The 19,840-nt window shown below is 34.2% G+C and overlaps 1 protein-coding gene across 1 annotated transcript; it reads right to left on the bottom strand.

Moving 5' to 3' along the window:
* Positions 1–314: 314 nt before the first annotated feature.
* On the bottom strand, positions 315–19,699 carry LOC115449066 (protein phosphatase Slingshot). The gene is given in 9 exon segments (XM_030176762.2): positions 315–616; positions 618–2,721; positions 2,993–3,262; positions 3,839–4,033; positions 4,256–4,321; positions 6,123–6,286; positions 6,362–6,533; positions 14,688–14,743; positions 19,315–19,699. Coding segments are annotated over 9 exon segments (3,117 nt in total). The 5' UTR covers positions 19,369–19,699; the 3' UTR covers positions 315–580.
* Between the last annotated feature and the right edge of the window lie 141 nt (positions 19,700–19,840).

Here is a 19,840-nt window from a genome sequence, read left to right as displayed (position 1 = left end):
TCGAACCCAGGACCTCAGCGCGGCAGTCGTACTTGTACCGTGTACCCTTACAACTACGCCACCGAGGCAGTCCGACGACCTAAGGTATAAAGAAGCGGGTAATTGATTTATGATTGGTCCTGCCAATCGTAACACAACACAATTTTTTATTCGGTGTAACTTACTCATATTAAAGCTAAAGAAAGGCCTAAAATGTTTAACAACCAAACGAAATGCCATTTTTCTGAAAACCCGAAGTCTGCTTGTTTTCCATCTGACCACTAATGTGGAAGTGCTTACGACTCACGGCCGTGGTCGCAGAAAAAACACCCGCGTAAATGTTGTACATGTTTTGTATTGGAATTCTCATTTTTGACATTTCTGTATTCGCAAACAGCACTTTGTGTTACATTTTTACTCAATAGACAAATACACTTCAATTTCATTTTGTAAATATAAAACAATATATAAAACTCTAGAAAGATAAAATTTCGAGTTTGGCAAGAATTCACAATAAATAAAAAAAATCATAAATACTTCTACATAGTATTATATACAGCATTTGAACATCTATTATTTGACCGATTTAAGTTGAGCCTCGTCAACGGATGGGTCTTGCCATGTTGTAACTGTTTTTTATTTTGAGCTTTCGACATCACAGTTGACACTACTACATCGTTATAGTCAATCGGCGCTAGTGACACTACGCTGGGCGCCAGCGGCGGCCGTTCCCCACTACCTACACCACGGATGGCGCCACAAAATGAGTTCCGTAGCGCCATCACTCCGCTTCGCGTCCGAGCTCTCCCATCGTCATCGGTTGTTAACTTGCTTTTCTTTGAAACTGACTCATGTGAAACCTTTGTCCTAGCTTGTTCACAACTAGATTCACACGTTGACCGACCGGATCGATCATATCTGTCAACGAGTACTTTGACAGAGATGTCTTCTACCGAGGGTGGCGATGTTGGTGTCCGATCTCTTACATCCATAGCGGACGCCCGACTTCGCGATTCGAAATGACGTAGCGAATCAATTTCTGAACGCGCTTCGAACTCTTTTTTAAGATTGCTTACTAGACCTGCAGCAGAAGATATTGGCGCATTGGGCACTAGAGGTGTGGCGCGAGGTAGATCCCCGTGGGACGCACAAGTAGTACGACGACGACGCAGTCCGGCACGAAGCCACGTCTCTTCGGGGGCAGATGCAGACAATCGGCCATTCCACGTTGAAGCGCCTCGGTCCCGTACCTTCTCCATTCGTGCAGCTGCTGTGGCAAGCTCTGTGAGTATGGCACACGTCTCATTAAATTTTCTTTCATTATCAGATATCGTTCCAGTTGACCGTTGAGTTGTGTTCCTTGTAGAACTTCGTGTTTCTGTATGTTCGCATATTATGCTGAGATCGGATGCTTGCTTTTGTTGAACAGCGATTGCTTCGACAGTTCTCTCAGTATCGTCTTTTCTTACACTGCGGTCCTCGGATCGTTCTTTGATTCTTTTGGTGGATTCTTCCCGACTGACAACTTGTGTCTTTGTAGCTCTAGTATCATAAGAGCCCCATGACGAATGACGCGAAATATCAAGGACAACGGCGCTGTCGAACGAACTCCAAGAACTTTGTCTACTTGATGCACGTCCATCGTCGTCAACAGGCACTTTAACATCACAATCTAAATTACGATCTACAGAATTTGTGAAAGCGTCATTTGTAGTTACTTTATTACTTTTTATATCTATAATACCACTGTCACTTTTCACTATATTGTCATTGTCGCTAGAATTTCGATTATCCTCTGCTCTGGACCACTGAATTTCCCCGGGATCCCACGTGTGAATTTTGTCTGCTTCGAAATTAGAAAGCGGATATTTGTGACTTAAATTCCGTAAAGGTGAAACTTGCGATTTCATAGTAGCTTCTACGACTTGAACCGCTGACGATCCTGAGACATCAGTCTGTGGTCGGTTATTAATTATCTCGTTTTGATTACTAAAAACTAGTCTCTGATATTTCTTATTTAAATCTTTTCGATCGCCTGAAGCAGCATTTTCTATTTCATTTACAATATGTTTAACAGATGGGGCCCCTTCCTCTTTGAGCCGTATAATTTGATTTGGTGAGACGCTGTAACTACCATTAGCGCAAGGCATTAACATATGACGAGTTTCTGAAGCCAAATTTTCCAAAGATACAGAAGTCGGTGGGAGGGTAGGTAGTAGTTGTGATGCTAGTTTCGTATCGGGAGACCAGGATCTAGGTCGGCCTGTATACGAACCAGTTAGTGCTAAGATTAGAGGTGTGGGATCCATTGTCTTATTTTCAATTTTGGATGCAATTTTTGGGGATTTTAGGTTCGTCTCTGATTTAGATCTCTGTAATTTTTCCTTGTTTTTCATCGCATCCAATATACCCTGGTACGTCTCTAATTGGTTTAAAAAATTCGTATTAGGTTTAATGCAACTTCTCTTTGTTTTAACATGTTTAAGTGCCTTATCAAAATTCCAGTTAAAAGCCTTCATGGCGTAAGCAATCACAACGGATGCCGATCTGCTGATCCCCATTTTACAATGAACAAGGACTTTCGATCCTTCATTTCTGGCTTTATTAATATATTTAAAAGTGTTGTCCCAATGTTTTAATAAATCAGTCTTCTCGTCGTCATACACTCTTATATTGAGGTAATCAAACATGCCAGGGAAGAAATTATCGATTTCTCTTGTTACATTTAAAATGTGCCTCACCCTGAAAAGAATTTTTTTTTTCATTAAATGATGAAGTTTAAACCAAGACTTCCTATTTTACAGATGGTTATTAATAGCATCAGTAAATCAGTGAATCCACCCAGTAACATCACCCAAATACTATTGTGAGCCAATTGTGAGAGTGAATGATCACAAATTAGACGCAACTGACTATTCCGCGGCTGAACCAATTATCATAAAAGACAATGAAAGAAGCTAATTTAAAGTCGTGAAGAAAGAATAATACAAATAAATAACAAATGGAACCTTACCCATTGCGCTGTAGTTCTTCAAGGTTACTCGCGTTCCACTCGGAGCCCAGGTAGACATGGTCGAAGATCTCAGTGGGCGAGTCCATCTGACCGAGTATTGTTAGCATCTCATGGTCAATGAACGACTTATACTCCGTCAGATCCATGTCCAGTTCGTCTTCGAGCCGGCCTCTGATAGCTTTACTCGTAACCTCGTCTAAGTCCACACTCATCATTATTTCTTTCAATGTACATCGTATTACGCGCTCTGTTTCATCTCTTTCGCGTGGTCTAAACAAAAACAAAATATACTTTATTAATCCTAATTAAACACCGTTCCACATAAAATTGCAATAATTTTCTTATTTTCCCCATAATACTTTTAAATAAACCTGATTTCTTCATTTCAGTCTACTGCGATAAATATAACTAAATTAGTTGAGCACGATCGGAAATTGAACTTGTATACTTCGTTGTACGCGCCGCGGTGTCATGAAATTATTGCAAGTTGTCAAAATTCTCAAATGGTCTTGCAAGCTTATGAGCCTCAATATTGCCAAGATATTACATAAGGTCTGGCACTTTAAGCCTTGTCCAAAACTTTATATTTATTGGTTTACCGGTATATTTTACAGATACAAGCTTACTCCTTGAATCTAGAATGGATAATCTCCTTGAAGGAATCGCACAGTTCCTATAGGTCTAAAGTAAAGTCCGAAAAAGCTTTGTGGTTTCCTACGAGTTTATTGTTCAAATCGAAATAATTATGCTATCTCCCTAGCAATCTCGTTTCTTTGTCTTTTATTATATTTTATGTAATCATTTAAACATACATGGCACTTTGCAATCCTTATTATAGTAACTTACTTAAGTCTAACAGAATCTGGAGATGGTGGCCGGCGAGACTCAATGTTGTCCATCGCATGCCACTCATTGAGGCAAGAGCGGTCCGAGTCCACGTGCCTTTCGTAATATGCGCACCAAGAGTGCGATGTTCCGCCGGCAAAATGGTTTAGGTGTCGGGCTCGCGCGCTTGCACGGTGAAGTGTTTGTAACGCAGACCTACAATTAGTAACATTTATGTGCGTAAGTATTTTAGAATAAAAACTGGTCTTGATTACTTAAATCTAATAAAACGTTGTAATAAGGTAAGCTGTATAAGGTAGTATTGTTTGGTCTAAAAATAATATGTATATTAATTATATTGAGATAAAATACACATGTAATAGTTACATTGTTTGAATATTGTTATGAGCAAAGCGTATTAGACGAGCAATCACTCACCACATGGCCTGCACTGACACCGGCTTGAATATGTGTTGTTGATTACACACACAAACGCTAAAGCCCCTGTGGACAATTAATGCTTATTTAATTTATCTTTCTGTGCTTGTAATTTTTACAGTGTGTGCATTAGAACTTTTTGATTTCTTGTTTCAAGTACTGAAAAAGAGAAATTTTTCCGTAAAAGCTGAATACACTTCACGGCATACGAGGAAGAAGTTGTCGGCAAATTTTACCGCCACCAGACAAGTATTTTCATGTGATGCCTACATAAATGACAATGGGTACCCAATCTATACGATACTCTATACTATAATCGGGAAACAAAAAAAGAAAATGCAAATAAACGTCTACGCACTTGTCATTTATATCCATTGCATTTACTACAATTGACAGGTGTGAACAAATCAAATATTTTAAGAATAAATTAAATGGAAAACAATATTTTTCGGATTTTATCGCGATTATCTATCTATACTATTATATAAAGCTGAAGAGTTTGTTTGTTTGTTTGTTTGTTTGAACGCGCTAATCTCAGGAACTACCGGTTCAAACTGAAAAATTCTTTTTGTGTCGGATAGCCCTTTGTTCGTGGAGTGCTATAGGCTATATATCATCACGCTATGACCAATAGGAGCGGAGCAGTAATGGCTATCTCAGGAACTATCAGTTCAAACTGAAAAAATCTTTTTGTGTTGGATAGCTCTTTGTTCCTGGAGTGCTATAGGCTATATATCATCACGCTATGACCAATAGGAGCGGAGCAGTAATGGCTATCTCAGGAACTATCGGTTCAAACTGAAAAATTCTGTTTGTGTCGGATAGCCCTTTGTTCGTGGAGTGCTATAGGCTATATATCATCACGCTATGACCAATAGGAGCGGAGCAGTAATGGCTATCTCAGGAACTATCGGTTCAAACTGAAAAATTCTGTTTGTGTTGGATAGCTCTTTGTTCCTGGAGTGCTATAGGCTATATATCATCACGCTATGACCAATAGGAGCGGAGCAGTAATGGCTATCTCAGGAACTATCAGTTCAAACTGAAAAATTCTTTTTGTGTTGGATAGCTCTTTGTTCCTGGAGTGCTATAGGCTATATATCATCACGCTATGACCAATAGGAGCGGAGCAGTAATGGCTATCTCAGGAACTATCAGTTCAAACTGAAAAATTCTTTTTGTCTTGGATAGCTCTTTGTTCCTGTAGTGCCATAGGCTATATATCATCACGCTATGACCAATAGGAGCGGAGCAGTAATGAAACATGTTGCAAAAACGGGGAAAATTTATTAGTTTTGAGAGCTTCCGTTGCGTAAACGGTTAAAGTTATGCAACAATGATGTATGACGGGATTGTTCCTCTTGAAAAGTTCTACAAAAATATATTATAAAACAAAGTCCCCCGCTGCATCTGTCTGCCTGGACGTGTTAAATTCAAAAACTACCCAACGTATTAGGATGAAAATTAGTATGGAGACAGTTTGAGACCCCGAGAAGAACATAGGCTTCCGGGAAAATATATAGCGTGACTTTTATAACGGAAAACTTAGCCTGAAAAACTTTATAACGCGGGCGGAGCCGCGGGCAAAAGCTAGTATATATATAACATTCGTGTAAAAATAAGAAAACATTAAGAAGTTATTGTTTGTCTATTTTTTTTTTCTTTCATAAATATAGTATAGGCTATACTACATTAATAATTGCATAAATTCTTCAAAAGATTTTATTTTTGGCAGAATTTATGTAATTAAAATGTAATATTTTGATTTACTTTAATAACATTACATAGGCGACTATTTTGTCCAACAGGGTGTCAATTTACCCTTTGCAAACTCTAAAACATATAGCAATCATTTTGACTGCCTTACCCATCGCCATCTAACTTGATAGATGTATCGGCTAGGACCCGCAGCACGAGCCCAACAGTCGTGCGCTCGTTACAGTCGATGCCAAGCAACGCAGCCTCCTCGTTGCGACAAACTACCACCAAATATCTGGTACGACCCACGTGCGCACTTTCCAGTTTCACCGCCTGAACAAAAGCCTCGTTTTGAAATTTTCAGCTTCGTATGCGTTGCAATACAATTAGAACATGTTAATTCGTTACCATTTTGAGAGTCTCCTCAGGGCGCAATAAATAAAACATGGATTGAAGGTGATATTGTATATCGCACTGGGGATGTGTGCGGGCAGGCGATCGCCACTTTTCCGCACAGCCGCGCTCTGGACCGCCCAACACCACTGCTGAACCTTTATTGGCGAAGTAGCACTCATTGAGGCTGAAACAATAATGGCTTCAATTAATATTTTATAGGTACTTAAAATATTCTGATAATTATGTTCTAACTAAAAGAAAAATAGTCATGAATTATGAGACGTTCAAGTCATTGTTTTTCATATGTGACCACTTTATAATATTATGTTTTTAAAAAGAAATGAAAGTGGTTTTATCCTATAAACCACAAACAACATACACGGTTTTTTTAGGTCTTAAAAACAAAAGAACCTTAAAAAAACAATTTATATTATTTTTTAGTTACTTTTAAAACATAATGTAGCCGCCAAATGTATGAATGACGCCATTTTTAGTAAAGTTGCAACAATTTGTCTTGCGGGCTGCATTTAACCTCCCTTTCACCGTCGACGCAGGCGCAGCTCGATACTTGGTTCGTCCCGCAAGGGACAACACGCTTGGTTGTCTTGGAGGCTCGCTTCTTCGCACCCATTCGTAATAATAAATCCAATTAATTATACATTCGTTTGCTTTATAATATGCCTACTTTATTTAGATAGCTACCATACTGGCGGTATCTTTAAGCTACCTGTGGAGTCGGTAACAACAATAAACATTGTATTAATGACAAAATATCTACAAAAACAAATATCAAGGAAAGATTTTTATGTACTGTTACATCTAAATTCCTTAACAAAAAAAGACCTTGGCTCCGTTAAAAACTAGAGTAGAAAGCGTAGAGCTATTTTGGCAATTCAACGAGGACTTCCCACAATAATTGCTTGAATTTATGCGGGCTTCACCTTCAGACCAAAGCGATCACTCCACTCAGTTATTCGGGCAAGGTCAGAGTTCATAAACACAATAGCGGCGAATAATTCACTGATTTGAGCTTAACAGTAGGTTTGAAGATCGGCTGGACTCGGGTGACAGCCAAAAATTAAAGTGTTGAATTGTAGGAACAGATAAGAATTCAAAAGATAAGACAAAACACCGCGAGACGTTGCTAATGTGTTAATTATTACAATGGGAAAAATCACACACGCACTACAAGCGCCTACAAACGATCGAATAACTACATAGGAATAAAGGGAAAAATAAAAGCGTTGCGGTAATTAATAAACTGACTAAATGTAACATTGTCAAGATTTCATCAAACGTAGGCATGATTTCTTTCATTACAAGCACCATAATTTTCTTTTCTTTCAAAACTATAGGCGCCTCTCTCTAGGTAAAGGTATGGATTCCTCAGACGAATGGAAGATAGACGCCTTGCGGTAAATAGGTATTTTAATAGTATTGGAAATTTGAATACCACATCGTATAATAAAAGCCCAATAATTGTTAAAAAAAGCTAATTTAATAAATACATTAAGTAAGTAAATAAATAAGATTTAGGTCTAATGGTTTTATGTTAAAATGACTTGTGACAAATAAAAATAAGTACAAAATGAAAGAAAATACTTAATAACAAGAAATTATATTAAAGGTTGATTTATTTAATACTACATCGTATTTCATCAAAAAATGCTGTTTTATTTCTGACTGCATTTATCTTTACACCAAAACAGCATATCTATGAGGCCGACTTAACGTTGCCGTAGGCGTATATCCCTTTGTTAGGGTTGATATATTTTTAAACGACTCCAAATGAGAGAGGTTATCGTCGTTATTTTTTTTTATATTTGTTCACCGATAATATTTTATCCCGTGATCCTATTTAATGATTTGTTTTACATTACATTTCGTATGAAATGATACGACCATGATAATGATACGAAAATGGCATTATACAAGCTATATAATTTGTTTAATGCCTTTTTAATTTAATTGGTATTCCTATACCAATGACATTAAAATGGTGCTATTCCGAAGCATTCCTTGGACTGCAGAGGTGCACAGATGTCTTCAAAATTAAATAGGATATTGATGTTTTGAAGTCAATATAGTTTCAAGATACTACGATTATATAATTACCATTGTCTGACCATAACCTTTAAAGATGTAGAAGGGAACTCCTCAAAAGCAAATAGCGTTTTGATTTCTTTCTTGTTGGGTTCAGCATAGCTTCAACATAATTATATATTGGAAACAATGTTCATATTTCTTCGATGCGAATATACCTAACTACGATAACGAATCTCGAATAAAAAAAAACTAAGTATATTTAATAAGAGAGTTAACGTTTAAATAGCTTAGTTATACTTTATTCGATCTAATATCTATTCATAGCGTTATTTAAAGATACGACCTTTGATAATTACAGGATGATTCGCGCATAGACATGAGTAAATTCAGCGGGAGTTATTTTACTGTTAAGAACATAAATAACGTGGTAATGGATTGAAATAGGTATACAGGGTCGATTATTGAAAATCAGTTTAACCGCTCAAGCTACAAGAAAACTTTCCTAGAAGACTATCCATAATTTTTAAATACATTAACATTATATTCTCACATACAATCGACAAGAAAATGGGTAATTTATGAAGAAAAATATGGCAATCAATCGTGCTGCTTATAAGGATTAAAAGACTCTATGAAACCTTTAGAGGTTTGAGATTTTTTAAGTCAGAAAGAGCAAAAAGCTTTCACCATATATTTTGTACGAAATTAATATCCGAGAAACAATATGTCACCGAATTTAAACATGGCTATACAAGGAAGAGTGTAATAATGCCTAATAATAGACCGAAATAGATATTTGATGACATCTGAATACGAAATTGTAAATGATTACTTGTACAAAAGAGACAAGGACGGTTTCTTTCAAGGTTTGTTAAAAATAGCGTTTACGGCGGGTTGCCAAAACGTTCCGTTGCCCGCCCATACTATACGTAGTCACAAACACGAACAGAGACCGCCCAACGTGCTTCGCTACACTCGCCCAATTTGGGTCTTCATTCTTCACAGAACATCGACGCATGAGACGATCATCATCAAGCCATGTGGGCTTAGTGAATACTGTAGTTCAGCAAAAAGTCGACAATTTCCAATGGTCGACCAGATTTAATAGGGTGTCACAAACGCCAATTTATTATATTTGCATTAGACTATTATGAAAAAAAAGTCGTGTTCGTTTTTGCTTTGAAATAGAATCCGTTTTGTACATACTATTTATTTAAATGCACATAGAACTATTACGGGTCTTCGTAAAAGGACGTTATAGATTTTATATTTACAAAATTAAATTTAAATTACAGTTTCATATATATTTTTTTATATCTGTAGTAATTTTAACTTAAAATTTATAATATTAATTACAAAATATTATGTTTGCGTAAAGTCATCAATTCAAAATTCATTAACTACGTAAGAACATAGGTAGGTATTTTATTCTGAAATGTATTATTTATAACTAATGTTCACTTTATAGTCAAAACACTGTCCTTTTAGGTTACTTTATACAAATAAATTTCGACAGATAGCATACATTGTATCTGGGGTAAACACAAAACCATTGTAAATTAATAACGATCAATATCAATTTTTAATATTTCAATTTAACCGAATTTAAAATACGTTATCATTCATCACATTTTTACTGCACACGAGTACCTATTTATTAAAAGAGAATGAGTAACAGGATACCTAAAAATTACTAAATTACCTGAAGGCAACCATGACGCCCACCAAATATAAATTAACTAAACAACTAAAAATATAAATGATGTGTCCATGTCACTAAACTATTATAGAAATAAATATCTTATCCACTGTCATCATAATATTCGTACATTAATGATATTTGTATTGAATGCGGCACAAAATACAAATGCGACGCGTGTGCGTATATCATAGAACGGCCGGAATCCCGAAACAAGATGCACCATCCGGCGTCGTGTCCCGAGTGGCAATAAGGCATACGAGTGATACGCCATGTGATGCGCGCGCGTCGCCCAGCTACGCGATCAACCGATGAGACTGCTAGCTTGTAGCCCACCCGACACAACACGTCATACCACTCTAAGCTTCTTTCTGAACTAAACACAAACTAACGCTTAAATATAGACACATCACGCAACGTGTAACACAAACTTGAATCTTCAAGAAAGCAAAAGCTTTATATTATTATCATCAAGCTTATTTATTCGATGCGCACAATTTAATTTGATATTTATTTGAGGAAAAGACAGACCTATTGTGGCATGTAAATTGAACACGCATTGGGTCACGATTGACAGTTCGATTTATAACAATTATTTTCTTAATTATCTGGATTGTATAGTGAAGTCAATGAAGCATTTTACTCAGAAGTCCTAAAAATCTATTACCGGTCCTACAACTATTTTATCCAACCTATTTGCTTAATTATTTTTTTTTTCATGAAAGTTCTTGGTTTTCAATTTTTATATCAAGCATTAGAAATAACATTTTTGTTTCCCTTGTCAAGTTCCACTCAAACGCGATTCCCTCCTGTACATTTTTTATATTTTCATTAATATATCTCCAGTTCTAATCGAGGTAGGTTTGTTTTGGTCTAGAAACACTCTCTGGTATGGTCTCTTTCAATTGACCATCTTTCCATTTAAATTAGTTGCGTTGGAAAGAAGGTAGGTAGTTGTGAACACTCGACTTGCCTTATCTACGTATTAAAAGAAAATTGTAACCAACGGATTTAGTAAAATTTTTGTGAAGTATATTGGTGCACTGAATTGTCATCAATAATCGAAAATCACTTAACTTTTACCTTTCACACGTTATACTCAAACGGAATTTTCATGATTTTTTTTTAATGTTTTTATAAAGTCATAACCGAAAAACCGGATATTAAGAAAAAGATAGCTATTTTTCTTTATTTGCGGGTTTTAATTGAGATACGGAGTTAATTTTGGCCTAAGGACACTCGATAGAATGTGTTTCTTTATTTCAGCTTTTGTATAATCTGTCTATCTATACTTATAATAAATCTGTAGAGAGGTCAATTCTGTACATGAAATATATTTCCAAAATAACTATCAGGGGGTGATTAGGGATCGATACTGATGCCAAAAATGCAATTAGTAAAATTTTTGTCTGTCTGTCTGTCTGTCTGTCTGTCTGTCTGTCTGTCTGTATAACCGTTATAGAAACAAAAACTACTCGACGGATTTTAACGAAACTTGGTACAATTATTTGTCATACTCCTGTGCTGGTTATAGTATACTTTTCATCACGCTACAATTAATAGGAGCAGAGCAGTGAAGGGAAATGTTGGGAAAACGGGAGAAGTTACTCCATTTTTAAGTTTCCGCCGCGTGTGCAACCTTAATGGTTAAAGCTACACAGAAATCATGTATGACGGAAATGTTCGCCTTAAAATTATATAAAAATATCCCACGACAGCATATGTCTATCTTTTATGGTTGACTCACAATAACACGTGTAGCTCCCGATAGCATAGCAGTTCGAAGCTTTCTCATTATATTTGTCTACTCTTACGTTTATAACACTCTCAGTCAGCCCCGGATCGTGCAAGCCAAGGCCCGTGCCCCGGGCGGCGAATTTAAGGGCGGGAAATTCAAACTTGGCAGACGAATACACATCTCATCATTAACGCAACTTTGACTACTGCGACATCTATATACTATTATATAAAGCTGAAGAGTTTGTTTGTTTGTTTGAACGCTCTAATCTCAGGAACTACTGGTTCAAACTGAAAAATTCTTTTTGTGTTGGATAGCCCTTTGTTTGTGGAGTGCTATAGGCTATATATCATCACGCTATGACCAATAGGAGCAGAGCAGTAACAGTTTCAACATGTTGCAAAAACGGGGAAAATATATTATTTTTGAGAGCTTCTGTTGCGTGCGCTGCGTAAACGGTTAAAGTTATGCAACAATGATGTATGACGGGATTGTTCCTCTTATAAAGTTATACAAAAATTTATTATAAAAGAAAGTCCCCCGCTGAATTTGTCTGCCTGAACGTGTTAAACTCAAAGACTACCCAACGTATTAGGATAAAATTTGGTATGGAGACAGTTTGAGACCCTGGGAAGAACACAGGCTTCCGGGAAAATATATAGCGTGACTTTTATAACGGAAAACTTTAGCCTGAAAAACTTTATAACGCGGGCGGAGCCGCGGGCAAAAGCTAGACCAGTATATAACACACACAAATTATTTCCCGCGGAGCGCGAAATGATGATGATGACAAAAGTAAAAATATAGGTGGTTAGGGGCGGCACTATCCAGATTTTGCCCCGCCTTCAAAAAATTCAAGATCCAGAGCTGCTCTCAGTCATCCCTAATTAAAAAAGTTAACATTATTAAATATTCCATAAAAAAGAATCATAGAAATCGGTATAGAAACACCAAAGTTATACATGAAGTACGCTAATAATAAGCCATCACGCGTGAATACTGAATCATGCTATATGCTTCCTTCGATTTCACCAGGATCCCATCATCAGACCCTGACCGGACAATCGGACCATCTGCATACCACCATACATTAAAAAAACATCCCGACAAATTGAGCACCTCCTCCATTTTTGAAGTCCGAAATCCACGCGGGCGAAGCTGCGGGAGGAAGCTAGTAATAAATAAAGCTTTGAAGATTACTGGAAATTGTAGCTGTAAAAATAACAGAAATTGAAAATTATGACATCACAGAGTGTCACTGGCCCATAAAACTGCGTGCGTGTGTATGAGATAGCGCGATAACTCCACCATGCCCCAACTTTTAATCAAAACAATATTGCAAATATGATAACTGCTTTCATTTTCAACCAATTTTGATGCCTATATCACAAAAGATATATTTTTTATAAATTATTTTCTGTTATGTATAAAATAATTTACAAAATCGTACATAGGGAAGTCCTTATTAAAGCCCAAGCTTTTAATACATAAAACATCTATACTACATTTAATGAGATTAATGATATATTTGAAAATATTTGTGATATAGTCAGCTCCTTAACTATAATATTATTTTCTTGGTCAAATTACAGCATACTTGATCGCCCCCTAAGATGTTTTTATTACATAGATACGTTGTCCGAGCTCAATATTGGCAAGACGAAAGTAAGGTAATTGCCCGACTTAACGGCCAATGAGCGTGCGGCACTAACGTTGTTATGTAACTGTCGATGTATATATATCCTTTTCTAACGAAAGTATGCTGCATCTTTTTATTCCTTCTTCGAGCCAATTTGTAATTATATGTACAGGCACGTGAACATAGCAAATAGTACGCCGTTTTTATGTGCCATTTTGTTAATATATGACGCGTCTATTTGTAAAACGTCATTGATCGCCCCCATGTAAGGTTGTCTACAAGCCGTCCTAAATGCACCGAAGAGGGCCACCGCGGAGTTTTAGCTGGTAGGCCGTGCGTAGGTTAAGTTGTACATATGGTTAGGGACTCGACCCGGCGGTCGCTCGAAGGTCTTCATCAAATCCGGGCGGCTCAACGCCGGGCCGTAAGGCACGGTTACCCCAGCATAACCGCTCAGTCGCCCCCCGCGAAGGCTGGGCGGTAGTAATAAGGTACTTTCTCCGCGAAACCAAAAAAAAAAAGGCATTCGTATACAGGCAATGGTAATGTGGATTAATAAAAAACGCTGATTCTCTTTATGTCTTACTTTCAGGTTATCGTCGCTAAAGTAGCCAGTGCAAGCCTATTGAACTGATTGCATTACTAAATGAAACCACATACTTATCATCTCGAAAATAATACTTTACAATAAATTACGCGAACCATAGATGTAAAATAAAAATTTGTAAGTTCCAAACAACATAATTATCAAAAAAAAAGTAATTTTAATTTATGCGTCTCAATGCCACTACTATTACTCTAAGAGAATTTGCCACGACAACTTCACTTTTTCAGTTAGAAATACACTCACGCACACGGGATACTCGCACTACACTACAAAATGGTAAAAAATTCTGAAAATTAAAACCAGGATTATTGGTAAAATATCCGTCATTCATAATAATTTTTGGCACAATGTTTAGCAGATGCAAAAACGTGTATGTGGTTTCGTTTAATAACACAACAAGCACTCTTGGCGTCTATTCCCCAATCATTATTCTGTTACTAGTAATTCTTCATTCCTTTACCAAATATAACATTCCTATTTTTATTGTATAATATAGGTGTAATTTTGTTTGAATTTTAATGTATTTTCTTTTTATTTTAATAATTTTTTTGTATTATTCTTGATCATATTTTCCACTAATAATTTTTATAATGATTATCAAATACACACCTTTTGCTGACACAATTGCCAACATCATCCTCAGTGTTAGGTTTCTCTTCTTCATCCTAAAACAAATAAAAGCTAAGTTATTTACTACCTATACATATTGTATTAAATAGCATATTTTTTTAAAATAATAAACACATTATGATACGTGAAACGAAAGAAATTATATAAAATATTAATATATATTATGATTAATGATTTCTTAATTATCGAATGTGAGACATTGAAATAAAACTATTTTACGAATTTTATCATGTTTTATATATTACAATTTTCTCCCAACATTTTAAAGATTTTGCAGCCTTCATGGTAGGGTCCCTTCAAGGATGGGACTAAGTTATTGACCAACAACAAATATATCAATAATACAACAAAAAATTATAATATAAAAACCACAATATCATCCGTAAAATAGTTTTATTTAAATATTATTATTAATTGAATTTTCAGGAATCATGTCCAACTGGACATATTTAATTGCTGCGTGGATGACAACAAATCAAAAATACTTTTGTATCTATAATAATATTAGTGAATATATTAAATTAATAATAATTAGTAAAGTAAACTTTTAATGAAATTTACTATATTGTTTAATAAAGTAATTGATTGATTCATAATACACTGATACAGTAATCATAAAAAAAAAAACAGTTTTACTGTAAGTAGTGACATAAAAGCTTATGCTATTGCATTCCTGCCATTGATATCTGGTGTTACAATACAAGCACATTTGCAAATATCATGTTATAAAAATCAAGATACTCTTTAAATGTTTTAATTTGAACTTAAACTCCCAACAAGTTTATACCAGGATATTCCTTTTCTGTGATAATTTCCAACTTTTATAATTTTTTTGTGTTGAAGTAAGTTTTGTTAATTAGTAATTTGATAATTTATTATTAATGCCTAAAATATTTATTGGTTAAAATTGAAGACTCTCATTAATGAATTACTTATTATGTGTCTCTTACATATGGTTTTAGGATGATAAAACATTTTATTTACACTAAACAATATTAGTACAGTATCCCTGGTACACTTTTCATCGTTTATTACTATCAAGCTGATTTTTCGTGAGCAGCTTCCTTTTGACTAGACGCCCAAGTTTTTCTTTACAGTAATGTAAATGGTAGCATAATAGGGGTAGCAAGGATAAAATGATTGATTTGTTGATTTGACGAATTTTAAAAATTTATTACTAACCAAATTTTTCTTTGTTAATTATCGAGATAATTATCTAATTAACGTGAAAAAATATTTGTCCTACGAAATATAAGGTTTAGTTAGGGAGTCCCCTCTCTCCAACATGTATCAATAACAAGGTCATGAAAAATAATTACTAACCGGCAAAGTTTTTTTTTATTGGTTATCTAACATTTGAATAGCTTACCACTCACATTGTCCTACAAATTGCGTAGTATGTCATCTTGGTCCTACGCGTAAAAGTTGTAGTACTAATACTTAATGTAAAAATAATTACTATCAAGCTAAATGTTTGAGAATCGCTTCGTTTCAATGAGACGCCTAACTAATTCTTGTACGAAAATTCTCGATTGTGGTTTATAACTAAGATAATAGGGATGAAATATGTTGATTTGATGAATTAAAAATAATTATTACTAATCGAATTTTTCTTTGTTAATTATCGAGATAATTATCTAAATAACGTGAAAAAATATTTGTCCTACAAAATATAAGGTTTGGTTAGGCAGTCCACTCTCCCCAACATGTATCATAAACAAGGTCTTGAAAAATAATTACTAACCAGCAGATTTTTTTTTATTGGTTAGCTAACATTTGCATAGTGTGCTACCCACATTGTCCTACAAATTGCGTGGTACGTTATTCCAGTCCTCCAGTTACATAGTTGAAATTCATGAAATTAAAAATAATATTATTTTGTACATTTTGCTATTGGAGCTGAGGCACACTATTATCCTTGCTCACAAACGCATGCGCACAGCATTGTTTACTGTGGACTAGGTATTCCATGCTTGTCCATGATAGTGTCGATCATAACCACGTAAAGTTGTTTTTAGTCAACCTCGTATTTTATTCATTTTTCGAAAAATAATTTGAATAGTAATCTGAGCTGCAAAATAATAATGGAGTGTTTTTTGTGTGATTTATTATCTGAAAACTCTAATTTTCGAGAAAAAAGAGAAGAAATAAAAAACATTAATAGAGACATGTGGCTTTCTTGAAAGACTTTTTTATCTGCTCAAAAGCATTATAAACACAAATATTGGGATGCTGTATTGCCTGAAAGTTGAAGTGATTAAATAATAGGTTATCATTCCTCTTGTTACAAGGAATTTAGAGTAAAATCTAAATATTTGTCTTATGAAAGGTAAATCCATTGATTATTTTGTTTTTAAATAAATAAAATATAATTTTGTAAGTTCATATTTTTACGTAATTATCTGGAAAAAAAAGGAGTAATAATCTGTAAGTTTTGCTGTATTCTTTGAACAATTATAATTATATAAAGTATATTTTTCATATTTTCTTCAAAAATTTAGTTTATAAGATAAATATATTTGAAAATAGATACAAATTTATATATTTTATATATTTTTAAAAAAGTAATATTTGTCACGTATTTTCAATTTACTCCATTAACATTCGGAGAGTTCGGTTATGTTCGGAAATACTTGATTGTTTTCAAGAATGCCTGTAAATTAAATTATCAATTGCCTTTCAATATATTTTATATTGCATAAAAAAATAATTTATGTACTTAATTTCTTTATCATTTAAATTTTTATTCTTATATAACTATATTTTACTAAGAATTAATTTAATGTAAGTTCAATTTTCAATCGTTTCATTTCATTTCATTTAGTATACCCAAAAATTACTAATCTTGTAGGACTAATAAAACATACCTTTTTTTGTAGGACATTGTTTTATTTGGACGACAAATATATTAACCTATCATGTGTTACCTTTGTCCTACAGTTACTAATAAAAAAAAAGTCCTGTGATATTGACAACTTTTGAGCGTAGGGCCAATATGACATACCACGCAATTTGTAGGACAATGTGAGTGGTAAGCTATGCAAACGTTAGCTAAACAATAAAAAAAAATTTGCTGGTTAGTGATTATTTTTCATGACCTTGTTTATGATACATGTTGGAGAGAGGGGACTCCCTAACCAAACCTCATATTTTGTAGGAAAAATATTTTTTCACGTTATTTAGATAATTATCTCGATAGTTAACAAAGAAAAATTTGGTTAGTAATAATTTTTTACAATTCATCAAATCAACATATTGTATCCTTGCTATCCCTTTTAAGCTACTATTTACCAACATTACTGTAAGGAAAAACTTGGGCGTCTAGTCAAAAGGTAGCTACTCACGAAAAATCAGCTTTGATAGTAATAAATGATGAAAAGTGTACCAGGGATCTTGTACTATATTTCAAAGACAACATATTCATTTAAAATAATGGGGTTTATGTTTTTCAACTGTATGTGGAAATGCACTATGTGTACATATAGTTATATTAACAACCTGAACTTGCGAACTGATAAATCAATGAATATTAGTTACAACTCCAGTATGTCATGCTGGAAAAACTAAAACCTTATTCACAAATCAAAAACCAAAAAGTATGTCCTAATTACAAAAAAACATGTTTAGTATAATTGAATCAAAGCATCAATATTTTTAAGTGATTCCCCACAGTGGAATATCTTTTTAATCCATATTAAGAAATCTATTGGTATAGTGATTTATTCTTAAGAGTAAATATTACACATAATGGACTTGAAAACTTTTACTTTCTGAAATTGCAAATGATTGCAGGATATAAAATGCTATGGATCATGTTTATTGTTTTTAATTTTTAATGTGCACTTTATTATGAAAGTTTGGGTGAACATTTTATTCACAATGGTATATGTAACAGTTTCCATTGGTATTCAAGCAACAATGTTCATATGCTATTTTAGATCATAAACATACAGAATTAATAAATGTGTACAAGGTTATATTTTATTCATGTTTCAATTTTATTAGAATTTGCTAGAATAAGGAATAAATACAATAAACAAAAAACATAACTTTAAAAATAAAAATGAACACCAAATAATATATATGCTCACATTATTCAGAGTATATAACTGAATACACTTACCCCAATATAAAATAATTGCATTTAAAGTTATATTCAAGGTGAGACTAACTTTTATGACATAAGGTATCATGTATCAAGTGCCTACTCAACTTTATAATTCAAACATAAGCCAGTATGAATTCCTAATGAAATATCTCAGGTTTAATTTGGGTTAACAATTGTTTAAAAGGATTATCAGTTTGTAAGGAGATTTTATTAAAAAAACAGTTCAGGATATCCCTACTTTATAGTTTATAAAACAATAAGCATCAAAGACTAGAGCTAATAGCCTTAACCTGTAGAGCACATTACACAACTCCACTAAAGCTAAATGCAATAATACAGTAACAAATAATAGAAAAATATACATATCTAAACAATCATTTTGCCATAAACAATATAAAAAATTATTCGAATGTCCTGCCTATAACGAGCCATGTTTTATCTATGTCAAATGTACATACTATTACAGATTTTTCAATTTTTTGTTTGATAAATACGTACCGTTTTTCTTGGTGTTTGCACACTTGGAGATCGTCGAATTGTAACAAGTGCCATACCACATTAACGTTAACGAACCATTATCAAGGTATGTAATACACAATCACAAACATTTATAGAAATACCTATAAACTTATCATAAACAGTGATCCATAAACGAATCAGTAGAAGCAAAACAATACGGATATATCACTATATATTTCAACACACTCATTACTACAATTACAAAAACCATCTATCACATAACAAATTCGCCTGACTTTTTATTTTACTAATTCTTTCTCAATTCAAGGGAAACAAAGAGTATATTAAAAACTCAAAACTGAAAGGAAAGATATAGTGATGGATGAATGTGTTCGTACTTTGCGTGTTGTTCGTTGTGTAGCACATTTGCGTAGTGGCTGAAATCGATTCCAAAAATAAAAATTATCGCATTTTATGAAATCGATTGCATCACAGGTTACGCAAAATTGTACGGTAATAGTCTAGTAATATTATTAAACACATAGTATGTTATGAACAAAAATCA

This window comes from Manduca sexta, chromosome 17 (genome assembly GCF_014839805.1).
Source record: "Manduca sexta isolate Smith_Timp_Sample1 chromosome 17, JHU_Msex_v1.0, whole genome shotgun sequence".
Lineage (NCBI taxonomy): Eukaryota > Metazoa > Arthropoda > Insecta > Lepidoptera > Sphingidae > Manduca > Manduca sexta.
Note: the sequence above shows the minus strand (reverse complement) of the source record. Positions and strands in the feature narration are given on the sequence as shown.